Genomic DNA, 23,828 nt, shown 5'->3' with positions numbered 1-23,828 from the left:
CGTCTCGCTTCTCATCTATGGGGGACCCTGCCCTTGGGGACAGGCAGCGGCTCACGCGTGCCCTGAGCCCCGGATTTCCCGGGATGGAAAATCCCCGCCAAGGGCAGGCTGGCGCGTCCCCCCCACACCCAGCCCTCCCCACGCCACTGTTCTTGCCTCGTCCTTGCAGTTCCAGCTTGGATTTTAAGCGTCTTCAGCAGCTTGGCCGTGACCCGGTGACCGGGGAGGGCTGGGGCGCGTGCCGGGCCCCCCCACCCCGCCGCCGTGCTGGACCCCCCTCCCTACCGGCACCGTAAGCCTCTTAGGGGCTCCTCCGCGTGAAGGGCTTGCAGGGGAGGCACGCGGGGCTGCCGGCCCCTTCCCCGGGCAGGAGGTGCGGGCAGCGTGCAGCCCCGAGCACATGGGGCCCGGCAGCCTCCCGGCAAGGGCACCGTCCCCAGCTCCAGCACCGAGGTCACAGCCTGCCCGCCTGCCCTTCACGGTGCCTTTTCTTCCTTGATTGCTTTTGCCTCCATCTTAAAACCCCATAAATTTGGCCCAGCACAACCTCACCTCCATCCTGCCCGGCTGGGCTGGGGGGCTCGCAGGCTCCTGGCCATCGGGACCCCTGCAGACCCCCCCGTCCTCTCGGGATGAGCTCCCCAAGGAGCCACGAAGCCCCTGAGCGGCGCTCGCTAACGCAACTCAACCTGGAAGCAGCCATTAACACCAGGGCCCTGCTCTTTGCTGGAGAAGTAGCTGGTTCTGCCGGCTTCGTAGAAAACACTCCCGGATCCGGGTAATCCTATTTGTTGGAGTCCAACTAATTGCAATTAGTGGCAGGGGCTGAAGTTCAATTAAAGTGTACTGAGATTATTCCTTTTTGTAATTGCTTTAGCGCTGGGATTAAGGGAAGCTTTGGAGTCAGACCATCCTGGGGACAGCGGGGCTGCTGGGCAGGGGCTGCCCGGCCCCTCTTCTGCCAGATTTTGGCCCGAGACAAAATCTTTTAGCCAGGCAGCGCTCGGGCTATCCCCCCGGCGAAGGCGTCCGTGGTGGCACCGGCAGGGACAAGGCTCGGAGGGCAGCCCTCGTGCCAGGACCCCCACCGCAGGCCAGGGCAGAGTCTGGCAGCGCCTGCAGGCAGGAGCCCCGGCAGCAACACCCCGCAGCCCTCGCTTTCGGGGCCACGCCATGCTCAGCACCGAGCACAGGGCGCAGGCTGAAACCCCGGCACGTCCCGGTGATTTCAGCCATGTGGGCTCTGCTGCCGGTATTTCCCGGCACAGCCTGCCTGCGGCTGCCTGCATTGGTGCCTTGCCCTTTTGGGGTCAACCCACCCCAAAGGGTGTTTGGTTCCCGGCTGGCAGCTCCTCGTGGAGAGCCAGTCCACGGTCCCGGGCAGGCTGGGGGTCCCGTCCCTGCCCCTGGGATCGAGGGGCACCGGGCAAGCTCTCGGGGAGTGGGGGGTCCCACGGGAGAGGTGCCTTGGTGGTTTGGGGAGAGGAGGCAGGATCCCCCACGGGTGATTTGCTGCCCGTCCTGACACTGTCGGTCCCAGCGGCACTAATCCAGACACCCCCTCCGCATCTCCCCCCCTCGTCCCCGTCCCACTGGGGTGGAGCGGGGGGAAGGACATCAGATTACCCCTTTGAAAAGAAGGGACATAAATAATCCTATTACCCCAGAGCAGGATAAATCTGCCCTCCCCTAAAAGCCACCCAGAGCGTCTATAGGACGTGCGCCGGCGGGAGCAGGAGCGGGGCGGAGGGTCTCCGGTGGAGCAGCGCTGGTCTCGGGGTCCGCGGCGGCTGCGTAAGTCGGGCGCTCTGCTCCGTGCGTGGGATGGGACCCGGTCCCGGTGGCGCCGGGGCTCCCAGGGCAGGGTGTTGCTTCGCTCCGGGCAGGAGCCTGCTCTCGCCTCCCGCTCCTGCAATCTGCAGCCGGGAGCGGCGTCTCCGGCATCTCCCCGGGCCAGGTCCCTTCTTGCCGGGGTCCCGGGCTCCGCAGCAGGGCCGAACCCCCTCGCACCGATGCCGGAGCCGTCTCTTGTGCCACAAAACTCCTGCACTCGTGCCCGGAGGAGGCACAACTGCGGCGGGACGGAGCCCATGTGCGATGTCCGCCTCAGCTGCCACCCTCCGCTCCCCCCGCATCCCAGCACGGGTCCCGAGGGGTCCGCAGCCGAGGGTGCCCACTGTCCCCAAAACCCATCCCGTGGCAAACAAGCCCTGAGGGACGCCTCGCTCCCACGCCTGCGGCTGCACCGATGCCAACTCACTACGGCACAGACCCCGGGGCGAGCCGCGGCGGGGGCTCCCGGCAGTGCCGGCGAGGGGCTCCCCGGGTGTCACATCCACGCTGGGGCGGGGGGCAAGGGCTGGAGGAACAGCCCCAAGGGGAGGCAGCAGCTCTGCTGGCCCCGGGGACGCCCTTCCCTGCCTTTGGGGTAAGGGGATTAGCAGGCTCCGAGCTGGGCTAAGTCAAGGTTGCGGGGACGGGGTTCTCCTCCATAGCGGCCAGGAAAGCCGATCGGTGACGGCCGAGGGGCCCCGGGGCAGGACAGGGTGGGAGTGGGAGCATAGGGTGCCCGTGGGTGGTAGGAGAAGCTGGTGTGTCGTGTGTGTCCCCCCCATCTCCCCTCCATCAGGTGTGAGGAGCCATCCCGTGCCAGCGCCGGACCCGCAGGGACAACCGCGACCCAGGGCAGGCCACCGGCCCCGGCACAGCCATGAGCCTGGAGCCCCCCAAGCCGGAGATCAAATCAGCCACGAGGGTGACCGGGGGACCCGCCACCCCCCGGAAGGGACCACCCAAATTCAAGCAGAGGCAAACGAGGCAGTTCAAAAGCAAGCCCCCCAAAAAGGGGGTGCAGGGGTGAGTGGAGCAGAGCCCCGGGACCCACGGCAGGGCCCCAGTGGGGGGGACACACGGCCGTACATGCCAGCCTGGGGCGGGTCGGGGGTCAGCGCAGACGCTCTCTCTCCTTGCAGGTTCGGCGACGACATCCCGGGCATGGAGGGGCTGGGAACAGGTACGGGGGTCCCTGTCCCCCCTTTGCAGCGGGTGGGGAGCGGGGCTTGCTGCAGGCACAGCCGCCTGCGGCCGGGCTGGGGGGTTCGCACTGACAAAGCCTCTCGTCTCCCCAGACATCACGGTCATCTGTCCCTGGGAAGCCTTCAGCCACCTGGAGCTGCACGAGCTGGCTCAGTACGGCATCATCTAGGCCGGCCACGGCCACCGCCGCTGGCCCACCCCGTAGCACTGCGTAGGTAGAAGCCGCCCTGTCCGTGCGGCAGGGCTCAGCCTGGAGAAATGCTCATTAAAACCCAAAACGAGCGCGGGAGCCTGGTGTCGTGGTCTGGGGTTGGCAGGGATGCGGATGGAAAGCGTCTCCCCAAGCCGCAGGGTGGGACAGACAGGACGTGGATGGGGTTCAGGCTTCCGGCGAGGTTTATTTTGGGCTGGATCAGCCCCCCCCACATCCCCAACCCCACGGCGTCCCCCGCCCCGGTAGCAGCCAGCACACCCTCAATCCCGCGCCCCGACGGGCGCGATGTCTCCGAGCATCTTCAGCGCCATGAGCACGCCGGCGGCCTCGACCAGCACCAGCACGGCCGCGCCGGCCACGATGCCGCCCGCCTGGCCGCGGAGCCAGGCGCTGAGCTGTGCCACGCAACCCCCCAAGTGCACAACGGTGCCGGCCGCCACGTCCCCCAGGCGCAGGACCCCAAAGGCGCACTGGGTGTTGGTGACGGTGCCGTTCTGCCAGGGGTCCAGGCAGCAGGAGGCGGGGACGCTGCACGCCTGCGCTCCCGGGGCACTGCAGTTGAAATACCTGCGGGGACAGACAAGGAGAGCTGCCGGATCCACGCACCTTCCCCCTCCACCCCCCATTACACCCCCCCGGCACCCCGACTCACGGGTTGGTCTCCCAGTCGCGGTAGGAGCCGAGGCCGCAGCACCGCAGGCTCCGCTGCACCTCGTCCACCAGGAACCGCAGGTCAGGCTCCTCCTGGTAGCGCAGGAGGCAGAGGAGCAGGGCGTCCCGCAGGGCGTCGCGCAGCCGGTGTCGTGCCGCCAACAGCAGCAGCCCCCCCAGCACCTCCAGCCCCCCGAAAGTGAGCACGGCCCCCACGAAGAAGCGCAGCAGGCAGGGGCTGGAGCGGAGGGCACCCAGGCAGCCGGCCAGGGAGACGGTGCTGGCCCCCAGCCCCGCCAGCACGAAGAGCAGCATGGGGTCGGAGCCCAGCGGGGCCAGCCGCTCCCCCTGCAGCGAGCCCTTGGCCAGCAGCCCCCACACCCCCACGGCCAGGGCCAGCAGGCCCAGCAGGAGGAAGAGGAGGTTCCAGAGGAAGGCCAGGTACCGCACGCACTGGCTGAACGGGCCCGGCTTGGGGGGGACGGGGCACCACGCCCCAGGGTCCTGCTCGGCCGCGGGAAGGTCCGTGTCCCCAGCCAGCGAGCTGTCATCGTCATCGGAGGAGGAGTAGGGCAGCTCCACCAGCCTGGACACCTGCGTGGACGGACGAGCCCCTCACAGCCGGCGGGGCGGCCCCAGCAGACCCCCAGAAACAGCCCCCCTTAGCCTACGTACCCCCCACCCCGAGGCTGTCACAGGCCCCCGGAGCCACCACGCAGCCCCTGTGCAGGACACCCCACATCCCCCCCCCCGCTGTAACCCTGCCCGTCACAGAGACCCTTGGGGTCTGGGGAGCATGTGGGTGCTCTCCCGGAGACCCTGCCCCTAACAGAGACACCCCCCCCCCCGATTCATCCCTACGGAGACCCCCAGGGATGTGGGTGCTGCAGCCTCCAGCACAGAGCCAGCACCCCGGCACCCAGCAGTCGGGGGGCACAGGGCACCTGGGGCGGGAGCGCAGGCTGAGGACCCCAAAGGAGGGGACCGGGGGTCCCGCAGGGCCCCGGCGTTACCTGGGGCAGCAGTTGGGTGCTCTCCCCACCGCCGGCGGCCCCGCGGGGCCGGGAGAGCCACGCTCTGCTCAGCGCCATCCCGCTCGCAAGCCGGTGCTTGGGCCCAGGCAGTCACGCTCCCATCATGTGAGGGGCTGTGGCCGGTGCTTAAATAGGGCTGCAGCTGCCGGCCCCGCAGCTGGGCCCGCTCCGGCCCAGCCCCGCTGCAGCACCCACGCCCGACGCCCCGTTAGCGGGGTGGGTAACGAGGGCACAGCGGGAGGCGTGGGGGTCTGGGGTGAGTGGGGGGACAGGCCGCAGCAGAGCCCGCATCCCGCTGCCCGGCCGGTGGGAGCCCCCCCCGAGCTCCGTGAAGGAAGCGAGGGGGCACCGAGGGACCCCACGCCCGGGCCGGGGCCCGCAACGGGGACACCCCGAGGGGGGCCGGGTTGTGGGCGGAACGAAGGGACGGGCTCGGCGGTGGCGGGGAGGGACTGCTGTGGCGGTGGCACCGAGGCAGCGCGGGGGACAACTGTGGCGGTGGCACCGAGGCAGCGCGGGGGGCGGCTGTGGAGGGCGCCCCGCCCCGCCCCGCCCGGCCTAGGAACCCTCGCGCGGCGGAACGCGGGTGCCGGGGCGCGGGGCCCGGGCGGCGGCGGTGCAGGCGGCGGGCCGGGCCCGGGAGGCGGCGGGCCGGAGCGGGCCGGGCCGGGCTAAGGCGGCGCGGAGCGGAGCGGAGCGGGCTGGACCGCAGCGGGCCGGGCCGGTAGCTGGGCGGCGCGGCGAGCCCCGGTCCCTGGCGGGCAGCGCCATGGCGGAGACGATCGTGAGTGAGGCCGGGCGGCGGCGGCCGGGGGGAGGGGCGATGAGGCAGCAGATTCCTGTGGGGCGGCGGGGCCGGGCCGCGCTCACCCCGCCCGGCGGGACCGCACCGGGCCGCCCCGGGGCCGCGCCGGCGTCTAGGGACGGGGCATCCCGCCGGGAGCCGGCCGGGAGCGCAGCACCCCCGGGGCCGGGGCCGGGCCCGGCCGGGGCCGGCGGTGTCGGAGCCGGGCAGCCCCCCCGGAGCGGTGCCGTGAACGGATTCCCCGTGTTTTTGTCCCCTCGGAGCGTGTGGGGTTTGGGACCGTGGCCGCGGGGTCCCGCTCAGCCCCGGGCGGGGACGTCTCGGGGGAAGGTGCCGACGTCGCCGGAGAAGGGGCTCGTCGGTACCGGCAAGGTGTCCCGCTCCCGTCAGGCTGGGCTTGCTCCCGTGCTGGAAGTTGGGAGAACGTAAAGGGGCTCCTGCGAGGTGACGCCGGGCCACCGGCAGCCCCCCGTGTCCCTCCGTGGCCCCCCGTGTCCCTCCTTAGCACACACGTTGCCATCCTGATCGTGGCCCAGCGTTACGTAGCAGCAGGTGAACGTGCTCTTTAGAGCACCTCGTGAGTCACTTCTCTGGTCCCCGGCAGCAGGACGACTCCGACATTTACGTTTGCCACTTCCCTGCCAGTACACGAGGAATCGTCCCCGGCCTTTTCCCCCGAAAGCTGCCAGCTCTTCCCATCTCGGACTTAAGGTTGCAGCAGAGCGGCTGTTCGGCGTTGCACGGGAGTAGCCTGAGCCTTGCGGCTCTTCTCCTCGTCTTTTCATTAGCGATGGAAGTTGCACGTCAGCAACGTGGGCTGAAGCATAACGACGGCGCAGGTGCCCATTAGCACCAGTTAGGCCAGTGTTTGTGTGTAGGCACCAAATAAATCGCTCCCGTGGAAGCTCTGATTCACCCTCCTTCTGAAAGTTTCATTCCACGGCTGAACTCACAGCTTTGACAAAAAAAGCAGCGTTAGCGTTTTTCTCGGCGCCGGCTTCTGGCCGTGCCTCGTGCGTTAGGGTAATTCATCCCGCACACACAAACGTCGGTCCGTGCTGCCCTGCCGCGAGCAAATCACTTCCCTGTGCGTTTGCGCTCCCTTATGAAGAGCAGCGTTAAAAGCAGGGGGGATGGTCTGCGTTGGGTGTGTGGAACTTCAGCGTGGCTTCAGCAGGCTGCGAGCGCAGGGCGAGCACTCTGTCCCCCCCGTCACTAACTCGGGCTGTCCTCTTAACCCCGCAGATAATCCGCGTGCAGTCGCCGGAAGGAGTGAAGCGCATCACGGCCACGAAGCGAGAAACGGTGGCGACGTTCCTCAAGAAGGTACCCCGAGCTGCTCTGCGCCTTTCCTGCTCGCCGGCAGGACGAGGCAGGGCTCCTGCGGCTCAGCCTGCAGCGGCTTTCTCTCTCTCTCGGGAGAGACGCGCTTCACCTTGCTGGGCAAATGTGCTGACGGCAGCGAGGATCGGCGTGCCTTTTTATTGGTGTAGCCAAAACCAGTTTTCTCGTTGCTGTTCCAGAGGGAAAATAACAAAATTAAAGAAGAAAACTTACTCAGCTTGTCAGTTGGAGTGTCCTGGGGTGGGAGCTTTCCTAGGGGAGGACAGGTTTTTAGTGTTCTCCCAAAGAAATGGCAGCTGGGGAAGCAGAGGCTGACAGTGACGCAGGAAAGCTGTTGATAGTCAAAGCCTGCTGCGAGGGACTGGCCTCTTCAGGCGTGATCCAGTTGAAACTCAGCTGCTTGATTTGCGCTTTGAATGTTATTTGAATGTGCTTTGTGTGCCGCTGGTTTTCCAATATGGTTTTGGAGAGAGCAAGGAAGGAATTAAGGCGAGATCTTAAGGTGATGTGAGGGTCTCCTGGGGCGAGATCTTAAGGTGATGTGAGAGCCTCCTGGGAAAGATTTCCACCCTGGGATGAGGAGAAGACACTGAGTGTTGGAGTTGTCAAATCTGGAGTAGTTGGCTGTAGCATGTTCTTTAAACATTGAGCAGTTGCATCAGACCAAAGTTTGCTATTTAAGAGTGAGCAGTTCTCCATTTCCTTCCCTCCTGGAACTCCACTGTAACCTGGAACCCTCAGATTAGGATTTCTTTGTTTCATAAAAGAAGTACTTTGTGTTCCAGTGCCTGAAGGGCCATTCTTTTAGTCAGCTAGATTTCCTTTCCCCCTGCGAGGGGGAAGGGGAGCAGACTGAAACCTGCTGCTGTTTGTGAGTCATTTGCTTTGTTCAAAGCTTGGGCCCAGACCACGACAGCGATCCCCACCTGACCAAGCAAAAATCCTGATGGATTTCAGGGCTGGGTCAGACACCCGCTGCAGTCTCTGAACAGTCTCACCCAAGGAAAAAAGCGGCGCTTTCAAAATCTCTGGAACCTGTGCAAAACAAGCTGCTTGGTTTCAAGGGTTCATGTTACCCGAGGCAGTGTGGAACAATCGTGCTTGCAACCACTTACCTTCGGAACAAAAGCATCGGCACTCACTAAAATTGCCTGTTGATCTGGGGAGAGCTATATCCTCTTGCTGAGCCGAATACAGGAAATGTTTGGGTTTCTTTCCTGATATAGGGTTTACTTGAAAGAGAAAAGCTGCAAATTTTACCACCTAAGATCTGTGTGTATTAATAGCTGTGGATTTTAACACTGACATGTTAATCCATATGGTGGATTTCGTATTTAGCTAGATAGCTGTAATTAAAGAGGCATCAGATTGCTGCTTCTATGCTAGCAATTAACTTAGCTCTCCTCCTTGACGACTCCGGAGAAGCTGCAAAAGAAGTGTGCCAGAAAGCGCATTTCAGAGCGATAAGGGCCTCGCTAATCTTCCTCTGTCTTTTGCAGCACATCCTAGGTAAGAGGAGCAAAAAAGTAAACTCTGGGGTGCGTTCAGGTTAGAATCGAGTTAGGAACTAACTCGAGCCTTTTGTCTTCCCCCCCCCCCCCCAAAATTATTGAAGTCTGCGGCCTGACGAGTTAACGTTTAACTCTGTAACGCAGGAGACGAAGCGTTTGAAAGTTGTGCTTCCATTCAAACGGCAGGTCGCTTGCTGCCACATATCGTGGCGGAGCTGACAGTAGAGAAACCGCTTTCTATGACTTCACTCGTGACAGTTCTCTTTGTGGCTTGTTAGCTTTGTTCTGCGTGCAGTCACTGTCTCTGAGTCCTACCAAAGCCACCGTGAGATGTACTTAATAAAAATGAAGGCTATTAACTTAAGAATTTAGGGAGAAACTTGTCATCTAGAGAAATTTTTAACGCCACTTTTAGACTGATTGTGTTTTTAAGTGGCCAAATGTGAAAATTGCTATTGCTGTGAAGAGGCATTGGACTGATTAAGAGTGAAGCAGCCTTAAACTGAACTGGTGAGAGGATGAGCAGGGAAAAGACCTGCCTGGGGACTGCGAGGTGGTTATTGAGAGGGTAAATTCCATCAGGAGAAAGGAGACAAATGGAGAAAAACAGAAAGGAGAACAGCAGGAAGAGCTTGAGTGAACCTCGTGTAGCAACTGGTAGGCGAGAGCGGAGCTGAAGGCAAAAGATCCTCAGAGGTGAAGATCTGGACGGAGGAATTCTGGTCCTAGGAAGGTGGGAATGACTTGGCTGGTGTGTGCTGGCAAGGCTGGAGCGAGAGAACTGGGGTAACGGAGAAGATGGTTTCCCCCCTCTAGTCATGACAGTGCTTGCCTGGATTTAGATAAAATAATGCATTTGTGTTGTGTGAGAGACACGTTCTGTTTAAGTTGCTTTTTTTAATAGATTGCTCGTGTTACTAAGCGTTTCTATTTTTCTCAGTTATCCTACACTCTTCAGAAATACGGATGAATTCAGCTAAAGTTTTGCAATAGAAGTTCCCGGGACTTAGTACTTGCTCTGAGCAGCTTTCAGACTGGGGGTGTGAGGTATCTTAAACCTTGTCATTCTTCTCTTTCTTTCAGGTTGCAAAAGAATTTGGTTTCAGGAATAATGGGTTTTCTGTCTACATCAATAGAAACAGGACAGGAGAGATCACAGCATCACAAAACAAATCCCTCAACTTACTGAAAATCAAGTGAGTCCTGACAGAGAGCGAGCTGTGGGTGGAGGGGGGGCTTTGTACTACAGGCTGCCTCTTCTCTGAGCTTGCCTGAGCTCTTCCCTCCGAACCGGGCAGTAGCAGGCAACATCATGTTACAGCAGTCCTAAGCTTTCAGCTGTCACTCACCAACTACTTGAAGGGGCAAGCGTGATTGACGTGTCGAAATTGGTGTGATCAAGTTGACTACGTGCGAGGCTGCGGCAGCCGTTTCTTAGGTCACTTCTCGCGTTGTGTTTGCTTGTTGCGGTGAGGCAGCAACAGGCCTCCTGTTTGCTCTTTTACAGCCTGCAGCAAGCTCCCTCATCCCTGCTTTCACGCACGCTATCCTTTTTTTCTGCATCATTGTCAGCGTCTGATGGTCCCCTGTGCAGAAGCCAGGGTTCCTGCCTGCTGTAGCCAGGCGCCTAGGGAGATCAGAGGTGCCAAATGGTGCAATCGCTTCATGTTTGGTTGGGAATGTCTTTGTTCTGTTCATGTCAAGAATAATGTTAAACTGGTTAAAAATGCAAGAGCTGTTGCCACCACGTGCGACTTGTCACTTGAATGTGTCGGTGCTGGCAGCAGCCTTGGGAAGGCTGTGACTTGATGTGCACGGGATCCGCACTAGTCCTTTTCCCTGCTGGAGCTGTTGCTTCTCTCCGTAGGCTCCTTTCGCCTTTTTCTTCATCTTTTCCCCTCGGCCTTGTCTTCTCGGTGTGTGTCTTATTGCCTGGGTTCCCACCCTGGTGTAGCTGGAAGCAAAGCTCACGCTCAGCTGATACCCTATGTTGTTTTTCCACACCTATAGGCATGGCGATATGCTGTTTCTCTACCCCTCGAGCCCGGCTGGCTCCTCCTCAGAGACCATGGACACCTCTGTTTCCCAAGGCTTGCGGCCCGTGGGGGCCCCGCAGGTGGTGGAAGATGAGATCGACCAGTATCTCATCAAACAGGATGGGAAGATTTACCGAAATCGAGACCAGCAGCTGTAAGTACGGGTGGACTTTGTTTCTGCCGATGCATCTGTGCCCCACTGGAGCTTGTAACGTCTTGTCTGCAGCCAGCAGCCAGGAAATGTGCTATGGCAACTGCCCTCTGAGCCACTGCTGCCCTTGAAACGTTCACAAGGGAAAACAGCTTTTGCCATTGTCCTGGAAGGTTAAATCGAGCTCTGGTGACCTGAGGAAGGAAGCAGATACCAAAATCCCAGGGTCTTTGCCAGGAAGGACTCATTCGGACCATCTATTGTTCTGAACAAGGTGGCCCCTGCTATGGGACTTGTGATCATATATTTTGTACTCCTAAACCATTTGGAGTTCTCTAGATTAAAGTGAATACTTTGAATTCTTCCCCAGGATGTCCTGGCAGCCGGTGCTGTGTAGAAATACTAGGTTATGCTCTGTGTGTGGCATATTGCTTAACAAGCAGGGGCCTCCTGTCTGCAGTAGCTTCTGTTCCATATGGTCTCAATATGTAGCTCCCCATTGTTTGGGTCCCGAGGTGCGGGGCGGCAGGGCCAGGTCTCTATCTCGTAGGAGAGGCGCGGACGGGGAAACGTGCTTTCAGCCAGAGCTGCTGCCTCAGCATCACCCAGCCAGCAGTGGGGGAGCATCAAGGTCGGATTTGTTTTCTAAATCACGAGCAGCTTCTCTGTCAGAGCGGAGACCTGAGCTCTGTCGCCTTTTCTGGCTGCTGTGCAATCTCTCCCTGCTTGGGCAGAGCCCACACAACCCTGCATCGCTGTCTTCGGCACTGCGATGGGTGCATCTGGCACCTCACCTAGGATGTCCCAAGCAGGAGCACTTCTACGTCTTCAGATCCAGCCACTCCTTATAAAGGAAAACCAAAGAAGTGAGTGGAAGTAGCCAGTGGCAGAGATGTGGAAGTGGGACTTGCGTCTCTGCCTGCTTGGTTTCTGGCTTCCTTTCCATCACGTGCCTTTCTAACCTTTCTGTGAAACCAGGGAGTCCATTTTGCTTGCAGAAATGCACCAAAGTCTAGCTTTGCCAAAACTCTTAGCTGCAAGAGGCTTGGGTAAACAAAGCAGCTTGTATTTTTTGTAAAAGTAGTAATACAATGGTGACTTAATACCACCATAAATCTACACTGATGCTGCTAAAATGTCCTCTGTCTGGATGGGTTTTTTTTATTGCTCATCATCAACATCGTCCCAGTTGGGTCCTGGCTTGATGTCTGTACTGGTTGTGGGCTTGGGGCTGGACCCCTCTGCAAAGTAGCTTCTGAAAGGCCTTGAGTGAAAATTTTAAAGGCAATCAGGAATTCTTTCCAAAACAGAATAGCTCGCCCTTCCCCATTGTGTTGTCTTCCATATGGTTTATCTTTAGCGCTGCAGCAGCAAGGAAGTTTGGAGAGACGTAGCCTTTACATGGCAAATCCTATCTAACCTTTTCAGGCTGATGATAAATGAGGGAAATGTCGCATTACTGAAACAATAAAGGCAAAACCCACCACTCCATGGCAAAAACATTGTCTTTAACTTGACCACATTTTTCAAAAGAATAAATGAAGGTATTGTTCTTAGCAGGGAGCCAAAGCACAGCGGTGGATATTTATGATAAAAAGAGTGTGTCTGGGCTTGTTCCTGTATTTGTGAGTGCATATCAATCTAAGCATGAAGGGATGCTGGCGTTCGGCTGAGTGCATTAGCAGCCTTTAGTGGTCCTTTATGTACATTATCTGCCACAATACTTTGTTAAAAGCAGTGCTGCAACTGGATCCCATCCATTTCATCTTTACAAGAGCCAACATCCATGCTCCTCTCTAGAGGCTTTCCTTTGAAAACTAGCACTGACCTAGTGCTGGGGCAGAGCTGTGGGGGGAATTTTTTGTTGTTTTGGGTTTTTTTTTAAAGCGATTGCCTCAGAAGGAGATGTTTTCCCTTCTGTTCTGTAACTTTACCCAGCAGGTCTTTATCTGTCCAATAAATACATGCTTCCCTGTTTGTCCCAGACCATCCTCTAGTGACTGATAAAGGATGAATGTTTTGGTTGTCTTTTTGTTAAAACCACAGAGGCCAGCCCCGTGACGTAGATTTAAAATTCTTTGAATTGAAACGCAACCTCAGCGCAGGGTTGTAAAACTTGAGAAGCTGTGATCTGACATCGGCTCACGTGGCCGTTCAGAGAGCAGAGCCGCTCGCCAGTGACGCAGACGTTAGGAGGGTTTGATCTTGACCTGGGACTCTCAGATTTAACCTGAAGCTGTTGCTGTCTCTTTATGTGAAATTATCTTGTGGTGACCCCTCTGTAGTATTCCCTAGTGGGTGGGGAGTTGCTCAGAGCCGTATGATTGCACAGATCTTCCACACCAGAACTGTTGGTCTAGAGCAACTTTTACAGTCTGACTTCTCCATTATTAAATAAGATTTAATGCTATTTCTCTTTCTCTTTGCATAGGTGTCGCCACGGCCCCTTGGGTAAATGTGTGCATTGTGTACCGCTGGAGGTAAGAGCCCCACGAAGGTGCTCTAGAAAGTCACACAAACACATGTCCTCTTGGATTCGGTTTCTTCCAGTATGAACGCTTTTCCTCAGAGCGCTGCCCACGTAGAGATGGCAGCTCTGGGTCAGAATCCTGCTGTGCACTGTCAAACGTGCCAGCTTGCATCCAGGATCGCTAAAGCTCTAGGCCTTCGTGACCCAGGGTTTATTCTGGTTAACGCTCTGTTTTTCTGCAGTAATGGGTTTAACAGAAAGTGCTTTAGAAAAGCTCCAGTTTTCCTCCCTCTTCACTCTTGCCTGGATCTTCTTGTTTCATCCCCTCTCTTGTGGATCCCAGCACTTCCCAGTTTAACCACGTGTTATTCAGGTTGAAGGCAGCTTTAGTAATGCCTACAAACGTGCTAAGCTGTATAATTTATGGCATGAAGCAGCGATCCCTCAAAAGTCGCTGCGAGCCAGGATGGCTGTTCCCCCGCTTCCCTGCCGTGTGCTCTGGAAGTTCTTTGGCCTTGTTTGAACAGCTGGGCTTTTTGTTTGTTGTTAGATATTGAAAGGAAAAAGCATTTTGCCTTTGAGGCTCGTTCTGATTTGTGGAGCCAATCTGTTATAAAAGTAGGAGGCGATAATAAAACTGGCTGTTGTAAAGCCCCACTGTTTCTATCACAGTAGTAGCTGCCTTGAAAATGAGCCTAAATTTTCTTGATTGTTTCCACATGGAGAGCGAGTGGGGTTGACTCTAGAACATCCATTTGTTTAGTGATCAGTGTATTATCAGACAGGTGTCTGACCTGGCTTTTCTTTGTGTGGTGTTTTTGGCAGCCTTTTGATGAGGATTATTTAAACCATCTGGAACCTCCTGTGAAGCATATGTCCTTCCATGCCTACATCAGGAAGCTGACCGGAGGGGCAGACAAGTAAGAAAATTTCTGTGTTTAAGGGAGTCTAGTTGTAGCTACTTTTTTAAAATACAAATGAAAGTACAGATACAACATCCGTACAACAGTAAGGATACAACTATTGAATGGCAAACTGAGGAGAAGACATGTTAAAAAAAAAAAATAAAAAAGGGGGGGGGGAAGACAGGGGGAAAAAAATTAAGTCTGTCTTTTTCTTTTCTTTTTTTGCTGTGGCGATGTAATTGCTTCCAGGAAACACTGCTGATGGGGGAGGAAGGCCAGATGGAAGGAAAGAGGTTCCCTAATTATACCAAGGTCCAAGCCTGGGTCTCAAACCTTGTGGAGAGGCACTGAGACTGTGGTGGACCAGGGGAGCTTTTATTCACCAACGGCTTTTTCTTACCTACAAATGTGAACAGGACAGAAAGACGAGCCTAACATTCCTCAGGGCCTGATTCTACTCTGTCCTATGCTCCATGTCTTCTTTGTGAAACCCTTTCTTGTCACGGTGCCGTGGTTCACCACCCGGTAACTGGAAAATAAGGCGTCCTGCCCCGTGATGGGGTGGAGGATGCTGTGGTGACACAGGCCAGATAAGTGCTGAGCAGAGAGGAAGCGCTGAAAGAAGTATTTATTTCTTTATGCCTTGCTGTGGCACACGTGTTCAGCGAAGGATCTAAAGTCACCTTCAGTGATGTCAGGGAACCCACTGTCTTCTGAAATGCAGCTCCTTTAAATACGTTATTGCAGAGGTGTAACCTTCTCCCTCCTATTCCTAAATGCTGTTGGGATTTTTTTAATGTCTTTGTGAGATGCGGCTCAAGCCCATCATACTTCCATTTGAAGGGAACTTCCCTTTGCAGGAAGCCTCGTGCACATGAAAGGAGCTCTAATTTGCCCTAGCAGTATAATCTATTACTTCCCACGTGCTGCATAAATTATTTAAGCAGGGTCCCGTGAGTTTTCTGTCTCTGCTCTTGCTCGATTATCTGCTTAGGAGCTGAGTCAGGGACCACATGTCGGCCTCTTGACCTCCCTCGCTAAGTGGGCAGCAGAGGTTACGTGGGGACGGGGGAGTGGAGCATCCCCCAGTGGGAGTTTGCAGGGTGCTTTGAGATCCTCTGAAGACACAAAGCATCGGTGCCACCGTGTCTCCCCTGCCCTGCTTCCTCTATGATATTTCTAGCCACTTGCTTTTTATTTTGAGACCCAAAAGCATTTACTGTGGTAACAGCAGCCTTCTCTTTTCCTTCTTGCAGGGGGAAATTTGTTGCCCTGGAAAACATCAGCTGCAAGATCAAATCGGGCTGTGAAGGGCACCCTCCTTGGCCAGAAGGCATTTGCACAAAGTGTCAGCCAAGTGCCATCACTCTCAATAGACAGGTGAGACGGAGCTCGCAGGAGCCCTTGTGCTTAAGGCTGAGAAGGGGCTTGACTTTTATTTTTGGAGAGATGGCTTCAAGAACAGCCAATTTGGAGCAAGGAGCCTTTTGCGTATTGGCAGTTGTTGGGGAACTGGCTGTTAAGGTCTTCAGTCCTTGCAGAAAAGGACTCCAAAATGTATCTGGTTCAGCAGTTTCCTCTTAATGTGGAGGACATCTGAGCTGGCACCACTAGCAATGAATCTCCACTCTTTTTCCTCGTGGGATCCAAAAGGCCACCCGCTGTTTCTTCTTGTTTCCTCTTAAATTTCACTGCCTTTTTTTTTAGTTGTAAAGGCTCTTGGGATAAGGGCCCTAGTAAAGAAGCCAAGCTAATGGGGTGCTGGGGGTGCTCAGTGCTTCCCCACAGTCCAGCCCGTGGTGGGTTCTGCTTGCTGGGCAGGGGAGTGGTGCCGAAGGCAGCAGAGGGGAGAGGGAGGGAGCCAGGTAGCTTTGCCTGTCCCTGCTCTGGCAGGATTCCGCTGCGAGGGGTGGTGTGCGTCCTGGGCAGCTGGGAAGGTATTGGCGATAGGCAAACTAAATGGACCTAGTCGAGGATGGCCTGACGCTTGAACTTTGTCAAACAGAAATACAGGCATGTTGACAACATCATGTTTGAGAACCACACAATTGCAGATCGCTTCCTAGACTTCTGGCGGAAGACAGGAAACCAACATCTTGGGTACCTGTACGGCCGGTACACAGAGCACAAAGACATCCCTCTGGGGATCCGGGCGGAGGTTGCTGCCATCTATGAACCCCCACAGGTAAAAGCTGGGCGCCGTGGCGTTGGTGTCGACTCGTAAAGATCGGGGAACACGGAAATGCTTTTTTGTTTGGGAAATCTCATGCAGTATTTCCGACTGCAGCTCCGTGAGGAAAACGGTCCCATGAAGAAGATGTTGTGATTTATGTCTTTGTCTTGTTGCCACCGAAAGAATTTTAAAACCCAGATTTGCTTTTTGTTATTTTTACACTTTCTTTTACATCACTCTTTGCTCAGATGATTTAAAGCTAGGGTAACTTCGTAACAGTGGATTTCACTTTTCATGTTTCCTTGATTACTGGATTTCCAAAGCTATGGTACAGAACAGCCTGAAAACAAATTCTGTACTAGGAAAAAAAAGTTGCGGCCCTCGCTTCGATTTTGTACCAGCTCTCTGGGAAAATTTAAGCAGCTTAATTGGACAAATATGAAGTCTGCTGCCTTGATCGAGAGGCCGAGGGTGCGATCTGATGCCGTGGAGCCGCTGGGAGTCCCCGCTAGATGGTGCACGGCACCGCACGGCGCCGCGCTTGGCACGCCGAGTCCTCCCGGGGGGCTGCAGCCGGAGCGGGTCCCACCGAGCCTGGCCTCCCGGGGAACCCAAAAGCGGATTCAGCTCTGGAGGGCTGAAAACAGAGGTAGCAAATACAAAAGGCACTCTGCCCACAACACGAGGCTCGGCTTGAAGTTGAGTTTGCCTACTGGCTTCACCGCTGACCAAAGTCACTTTTCTAAGCGCAGACACTATGTATACAAACATATTGTGGTGGATCATATGTTTTCTTCCTCTCGATGATTTCTGCAGGGTTGCTAGAGTAAAGTGCAACAGATTTGTCAGTGGAAAAGGACAAATGGATCTTTGGGACTGTGCGTGTGAGACCAGAATTGCAAGCCTCTTATAAGTTCTTCCCTTTCTTTCCTATATGAACAGAGCCGTGCCCGCTATTGTTTCAATATCGCTGTTAAGCCCCTGCTTTGGAAGTTCATATGCTTCTAGTTGTGCACGGTAAACGCAAGGAAGCTTTTGCTCTCCTGGCCAGCAGTCTCCGCTGTGCTTCTTGGCACGGCATCTCCCCACACGAGAAAGCTTGCTTCGGAAACGCACCCAGATGGAGTCGTATTTTCCAGAGCGCGGGGGGAAGGCCCGGGCGTGGGCTTTTGGATTCGCTGGATTTCTGCCTCTCTGCTGCTCGAAGATTCAAACGAACAAAACGGCGGTACAAAACTGGCAGGTTGAACACAGAGCTTTGGAAAAATTATATAATCTCTCGCCGTTTCCAAAGTGCTCGGAAACAGCAATGGCCTGTTTGTTAATGCTGAGTCTTTCATTCATAAATCCCGACACAGTTTGCAAACTTAGCTGAAGAGCTCCGACAGGATGGGTCTGTGAGTAGAGGAGGTCTCCGGGGTGAAACGGGTCAGTGGTAATGCCAAAGGGGAGACCCAGACCTCTGCTTCCATCCTCTGCCTCGCTCCTGACAATGACTAAGTGTGCTGTGGTTTTTCCTGTTCTGTCTTACTAGTGAGTTTTTCTTTGCTGCAGATTGGTACACAGAACAGCCTGGAGATCCTGGAAGATCCAAAAGCTGAGGTTGTGGATGAGATCGCTGCAAAGCTTGGACTGAGAAAGGTTAGGATGTTGTTGGATCTCACGCGTCTTTGTTTGGCAATGAAGAAAGTCGTCAGCAGTTCTCTTCAGCTTCACGGGGTTATTCAAGACCGTTTGGGCACATCTGAAATCTAGCTTAAGTGTTGGTAGCTCTTACGGGGTTAGGTATGAAAGGACAAAAGGAGAGCATTTTCCTGAGCACAAGCATCTAGCGGGGCTGTGCAGCTGAAGTCAGCAGTCCTCTGTCATGAATGGCATCAAAGGGAGTAGCAAAGAAGCAGAAACACGATTTTCCCTTTATTTCTCCTCAGATAGGAGCCATTCCTGGTAGCGTCTCCCCGGTGAGTGCTAATTTGGCACAGATGTAGCTGGAGTTGCCTTCCGAGTTTGTTCTTCCTTTTGACAGAATCGGTGCTCCAGTTCCAGGAGCAGAGGCTCCTGCTTGTGTTTTATTCTCCTCTGTGGGGTCCTGTCTCTTGGTGCTGCTCAGGCAGGCTGCGGCGAGTTAAGCCGTGCGTCGGTTTAGAGGTGCAGGTCCCCCGGCAGCTGAGCCTCAGTCCTCTGTTCCCCTCGTGCCTGCAGCCTGCCGGTCATCCGATCAGGACGTAGGGGTATTGGGATCTGCGGGTTTGCTGACATCTCTCAAACATGTGCTGATATTTTCCAGTTTGGGAAATCTTTTGGTATCATGTGAATGCCAGGACTGAGATGTACACAAACACGATTTGACTTGCTAAAGAAAACACAAATCAGAAAAGGCTCTGTACAGTAGACTATAAACATCTGTGGTGAGGTCTTTTGTTCTCTGAAGATAAGATCTTTAGCCTTTTGCCAGTGTCTGAAGCAAAGCTTCTGTGTGTGTTATTTATTTCCATGCTTTTCCTCTGCTACTCACATCAGATACTTTTAATCAATATGACTTAACACATAGCTTACTGCTGGTTGCAGATTTTTGTCTGTCTGGGCTCTGCTAGGAATCTGAATCAGCAGTTCTTCCTCTGAAGGGTTAATGCCGTGGGAGTTGGTCACGAGGGGGCTGCTCAGGGCTGTTTTTAGCACATGTGTGTAGAAGGGTTCACGCAGCGGTGTGTGTGTACACATCTACACTCCTATGTGCAAACAATGCAGAAAGCAGGAATGTGTTTTTTGGATCAGAGCAGACTCTGATTTGGAATGAATCATACTCCGGGGGAACATATGAGCTTTATCTTAACTAGTGACTGCGAGCTTCAAAATGAGATCATGTGAGCTGCTTTGTCATCTGCTGGCGCTCCCAATGCTGCTTTGCTCTGAATGCTCAATAGGAAATGCTTTTTGCTGTGGGTGGGAGGAGGTAGCGGCTGAGAGGCCTCTTGCAGCCTCCAGATCTTTCCATGAAAAAATATTCCATAGTGAAACATAAAGCTGCAGGTGCCCCCGGCCGGCCAGCTGGCATGCTGCTCCTGGAAATCGGATTCAAATGAGCCCAGCACAGCTGGGAGAGCCATTTCCTTCAGGCAGCATACAGCAGGGCCGTGCGAGGAGCCAAGAACATCTTGTCCTGCTAGGAGAAAATGTATAAGCTCTCTTCTGGTTTGGGTTTGTTGTTTTTTTTTTTTTTTTTCTTAAAGCAACTTTCTCCATAACACTGCTTTATAGGTTGGCTGGATATTTACTGATCTGGTCTCTGAAGACACACGGAAAGGGACTGTTCGATACAGCAGAAACAAGGTGAGATTCAAGCACGCAGCTAATTACAGCTGCTGGTACTGAGGGTTTGTGTAATCGCATAAACGCTGGCTGTGCCAAGCAGAGCACTGAGTCAGGGCAGCACAGGGCTGGAGGTGACACTGGGACTGGAATTCTTCTGAAATGGGGTTTTTCAGAAGCTTCTGAAGGAAAAGGAGCTTGAGCTTGAAGAGCGCTGTTAGGGGTTTGAAGCTGTGTGGATAGCATGCAAAGCTGCCTGCAGTCCTTCACCCACTCTGCTTTAAGAACGTGGTGCTCGTGGTTTAAGAAAATTTAGTAGAGTGGAGGGAATGGGGTTGTGTGAGGTGCAAACTCAGTGAGCAAAAGTGACTCAGTCAGAGAATGTTCCTATGGGCTGGACTCGGTGAGATGTATGTGGCTCAAACTCTGACCTTCTCGGCTTCCTGTAATTCTAAAATCTATGATAGCCCTATTTGGAAAATGAAACCCCGTTTGAAAAAAAAAAAAAAAAAAAGGTGTGTAAGGGTGGGTGGAACTAGAAGTGGGACAGTCCTTCTGGTGAGAGCCAGGCTCAGGGCTGGAGAGCTGACATGTCACATTCTTTTCCCAGTCTCTGCAGCAACTTTCTACGAAAGCATGTTTTATTAGCGCGTTGGTAGCTTTCTTTGGCTGCAGACCAGGGAAATAGGTCTAGGCTGCATCACGTTGTCCTTTTTATTGACATTTCTGTTCTTCCCTCAGGACACGTATTATCTGAGTGCAGAAGAGTGCATCACAGCTGGAAACTTTCAGAACCAGCAGCCCAACATCTGTCGACTTTCTCCAGATGGTCATTTTGGATCCAAGTTTGTCACAGTTGTGGCTACAGGTATAAACTGGCCTCGGCTCGCCCCGGCTCTCTTGGTTACACATGAATTATCTCTTGTTAATAGAAGAAGAATATGCAGCTCTGCCAGAAGTCAGGCGTCCTGCTCCCCATCTGTCCTATTTAACAAGGATTTTGCCTTGCTCTATCAAGTAAAATACTTTTTCGTTCTTTGTGCTATCTTCTCTACAATTATTTACCCTGTCCCCTGCAGGAAACTTAACTGAGGCTCAGAGCTGGAGCATCCACCTCTCTGATCCAGAAAGCATTTTTTGCCTGCAGCCAGGGGAATAACTGTTGCTCGCTTTTCTGTTTCGAATCTTTAAGCTCCAAATTCTGTTGCCTGAAAGCGGCAGTGCAGAACCGTGGCAATCCAGATCCTGAAAGTTACTCTGGCTGGTTCAGCATAAAGGAGGGACCTTTATCTCCCTTGTGTCGCTGTCAGGGAAACCCTTACGTAGGATGCTGTGCTCTTCCGTGCATGGAAACAGTTTTGTTTGCCTGAATAAAACAGAGAAGCCTGCGAAATGCTTTGCTTTGTCACCTCTGATTTTAGCCGTTTTCACAGCAAGTCTCCAGAGGCACTGTGGAACAGTCTGCGCTGCCCGGGCTGCGAGGGGAGATGTTGGCATGTGCTGGGAGAGTTGTAGCGTTAGAAGTTCAATCTGCTGTTCTCCACGGGATGACACATGTATTCATTTAAAACTTCCCTGGAGCAGATACGCTGGGTTCTGGGTCTATTTAACACAATGAAAAAAATGCATGACTTCCAAATAGCATCTAATGTGAAAACCGAAAGTGTGATATTATATTGCCTCCTCTGAGCCCAGGTTTTGTAAGTGTTCCCGGAGCCTTTTTCAGTGAAAACGCTCTCTTTCAGTTAACAGGCCCGTGCAATCAGACAGCTGCCCGTACATTCCAGACTGCTAAACGCATCCATCTTTCATTAAAGATAGATGTGTATCTTGCTCACTCTTTTTTTTTTTAGTTTATTTTTTTAAACAAGGTGTTTTACTGAGAAAATGATGGCTAGCTTTGTTCAGGCCTTCCCTGTGTCTTGGTCTATGTTTAATTTCTAGGAGTGTTTGTTCTGGAGCAGTGAGTGATTGAGGTTAGAGATCAAAGGGTAGAAAACGAATATTTCCTCTTTTCTGTTCCAGATAATTTCATTCTCTTCTGTTAAATCGGCCCATCAGGCTTCTATTTAAACACTTGATTCCTTCCTTTTGTGCCGTATAAATATATTTGGGTAGTTTGCATCAACTTTGCCTTTAAATCCTCTACACGGATTAATTCCTATCCCCTCCTGAATTCCTAGGTTTGGAAGTAGTAACGTTTTCCTACCATCTGTCTGTATCTTCTCTTTCCAGTTGTATTCTAATGACATATGACCTGATGTTGCTTACATTATCCAAATTAAAGCACCAAGCATGTGATCTATCAGTGAGCCAGGGTCTTAATTTCCACTTTCCATGTCAGATTTCCGCCAAGCCATCCATTACAGGCTGAGAAAACACTTTTTCTTCTTATGCCTGACATTACTAGGTGACCAACCCTGAATCTGCAGCTCACGGCTCCTTGGAAATGAAACAGGCTCACAGGAGCTGTGTGCCTGGTTTTTGTTTTGAAAGAGAGAAGATACCCGCAGGGTAGCGGGAGGGTGATGCTATCAGGAGCCTTCTGAAAGGGCAGCTTCACCTCCTTTAAGCTGCTGGCAAAGCACTTTTGCTGTCACTCCAGGGGTCTGTCCCGTTAGGCTGGCTGTGAAAATGCGTGTTACTAAATAAACGTAGAGCTTAGAAGGGATTCTTGCCTAGAAGTACTTCTCATGCAACAGCACCAGCGGTTTAATCTCGCCATTCTTCGCTGTTAGCAAGACCGTCGTGTTTAATGTTGCTCTTTGAGTCGTGTCTCTCCGAGTTACGCTGGGCACATCGCTCTCGTGTGGGATTTGTAACCAGCCTCTTCTCTTCCAGGTGGTCCCGACAACCAGGTCCACTTTGAGGGGTACCAGGTCTCGAATCAGTGCATGGCGCTGGTTCGAGATGAGTGTTTGCTGCCCTGCCGAGATGCACCGGAGCTGGGCTATGCCAAGGAGTCCAGCAGTGAGCAGTATGTGCCTGATGTGTTCTATAAGGTAAGGGCCGCGTGCCTGGGGGAGGCGGGGAGGCTGCAAAAACGGCTCTGCCGTGTGTCTGGAAATCAGTATGGCCAGCTCAGGAAAGGATGTCTTTGAGGTCTGAACTATTTTCAGTAGTAACCGTTCACCACATGTCTGCGAAGTAATTGCATAAGCTCCATTTCCCCCTCGTAAACGTGCTGTTATGGTTTCCAGTGCAGCAGTAGCCATTGGCTATCCAGCTTCTAAATGAGGTCTGCAGTGATCCACCGAGAGCCCATAGCAAGTCCTCTGAATTCACCTCCTCTTCCGTATTTGTTGGCAGCATTTGCCATGCTTCTCTGTTGATTTTAATCCCCAGCTGAGTTCAGCTTCCTCCACTCCACAGCCATATGATGTGTGCTAGCACAAATGGTGCGGTGAAAGCGGTGGGTTCCTTACGTGATGCCAGGGATTCGCTCGTGTATGACACGCTTACGGGCACCAGCTGGGCAGCAGATGCAACAAAAGATAGTGTAGTTTGTGCAGCAAGAGGAGAGACAGCCCTGTGCATGCTTTTCAGCAAGAAAGAGCAAGGCCAGGACCGGGGTGTGCCCCTGGCTTTCCTCTCTAGTACTGGGGTTACTGCCTGTGCCCAGGTCCTGTTCCTGGGTCAGACAGTAAGCTCCAAAAACCGGTCCTGAGGAGCAGCGGGGGATACGTGCATCCAGAGCGGATCCAAACCACTCTTATTGAAGCATCATGCAAGAGCACTGCTGGTAACCTGTCTGCTGCAGTTGTCAGTACGGTTTGTTAGTGATGAATGGACTGTCATTATTCCCTTGACAGTTGCTTCTGGAGATCTTCAGCCCCCCTGCATCTGCAGGGCCGAGTTAGAAACTTGGGGACAGGATCTCTGCAGAGGCTAATAGCACTGCTTCTCAAACTTGTGTATGTTGGTGCCCCATGAGCAAGGACAGGGGAATTAATTAATGGCACTGCTTGCCAACTAATTAGCCATCCATCACCCAAGTTAGTTATCTCATTCTTGTCTGTGTCTGATATTCACAGCCCGCTCAGCCTGCAGCGCTCCTGCCGCCTGTATTAAAGCTGTCCCTTAAGGAGCATAGGATAAGCAAAACTACCTTCCTTTGGGACAACTGAAGTGAGCGTATTGTGCACCAGCGACAGAAATGGAGCTGGTCAAAAAGCGCTTGCGTGCCCTG

General features: G+C 54.1%; 3 protein-coding genes across 3 annotated transcripts in view; 2 read left to right on the top strand and 1 right to left on the bottom strand.

Annotated features, from left to right (window-relative positions):
* The first annotated feature begins 1,689 nt into the window (after window positions 1–1,689).
* On the top strand, window positions 1,690–3,246 carry PDE6G (phosphodiesterase 6G). The gene is made up of 4 exons (XM_072881246.1): window positions 1,690–1,794; window positions 2,630–2,856; window positions 2,973–3,013; window positions 3,129–3,246. Exons 2-4 carry the CDS (start codon window positions 2,711–2,713, stop codon window positions 3,203–3,205), a joined length of 264 nt encoding a protein of 87 aa, XP_072737347.1. The 5' UTR covers window positions 1,690–1,794; window positions 2,630–2,710; the 3' UTR covers window positions 3,206–3,246.
* Window positions 3,247–3,507: 261 nt separating this feature from the next.
* On the bottom strand, window positions 3,508–5,551 carry TSPAN10 (tetraspanin 10). The gene is made up of 3 exons (XM_072880680.1): window positions 4,915–5,551; window positions 3,903–4,495; window positions 3,508–3,817 (listed from the first exon to the last, which is right to left on the bottom strand). The coding sequence occupies exons 1-3, from the start codon at window positions 4,990–4,992 to the stop codon at window positions 3,511–3,513; spliced, it is 978 nt and encodes a 325-aa protein (XP_072736781.1). The 5' UTR covers window positions 4,993–5,551; the 3' UTR covers window positions 3,508–3,510.
* Window positions 5,552–5,553: 2 nt separating this feature from the next.
* Window positions 5,554–23,828, top strand: part of NPLOC4 (NPL4 homolog, ubiquitin recognition factor) — a 30,685-nt gene continuing 12,410 nt past the window's right edge. The window contains exons 1-12 of the mRNA XM_072880679.1: window positions 5,554–5,719; window positions 6,986–7,066; window positions 9,679–9,791; window positions 10,606–10,785; window positions 13,214–13,262; window positions 14,078–14,172; window positions 15,414–15,537; window positions 16,163–16,342; window positions 17,885–17,971; window positions 19,589–19,660; window positions 20,381–20,507; window positions 22,481–22,641. Coding sequence (XP_072736780.1) covers window positions 5,705–5,719; window positions 6,986–7,066; window positions 9,679–9,791; window positions 10,606–10,785; window positions 13,214–13,262; window positions 14,078–14,172; window positions 15,414–15,537; window positions 16,163–16,342; window positions 17,885–17,971; window positions 19,589–19,660; window positions 20,381–20,507; window positions 22,481–22,641 — 1,284 coding nt within the window. The 5' untranslated portion in view covers window positions 5,554–5,704. The remainder of the gene's footprint in view (window positions 5,720–6,985; window positions 7,067–9,678; window positions 9,792–10,605; window positions 10,786–13,213; window positions 13,263–14,077; window positions 14,173–15,413; window positions 15,538–16,162; window positions 16,343–17,884; window positions 17,972–19,588; window positions 19,661–20,380; window positions 20,508–22,480; window positions 22,642–23,828) is intronic.

This window comes from Ciconia boyciana, chromosome 16 (genome assembly GCF_034638445.1).
Source record: "Ciconia boyciana chromosome 16, ASM3463844v1, whole genome shotgun sequence".
In the NCBI taxonomy this organism is placed as follows: domain Eukaryota; kingdom Metazoa; phylum Chordata; class Aves; order Ciconiiformes; family Ciconiidae; genus Ciconia; species Ciconia boyciana.
This window is presented reverse-complemented; position numbering and strand designations above follow the sequence as displayed.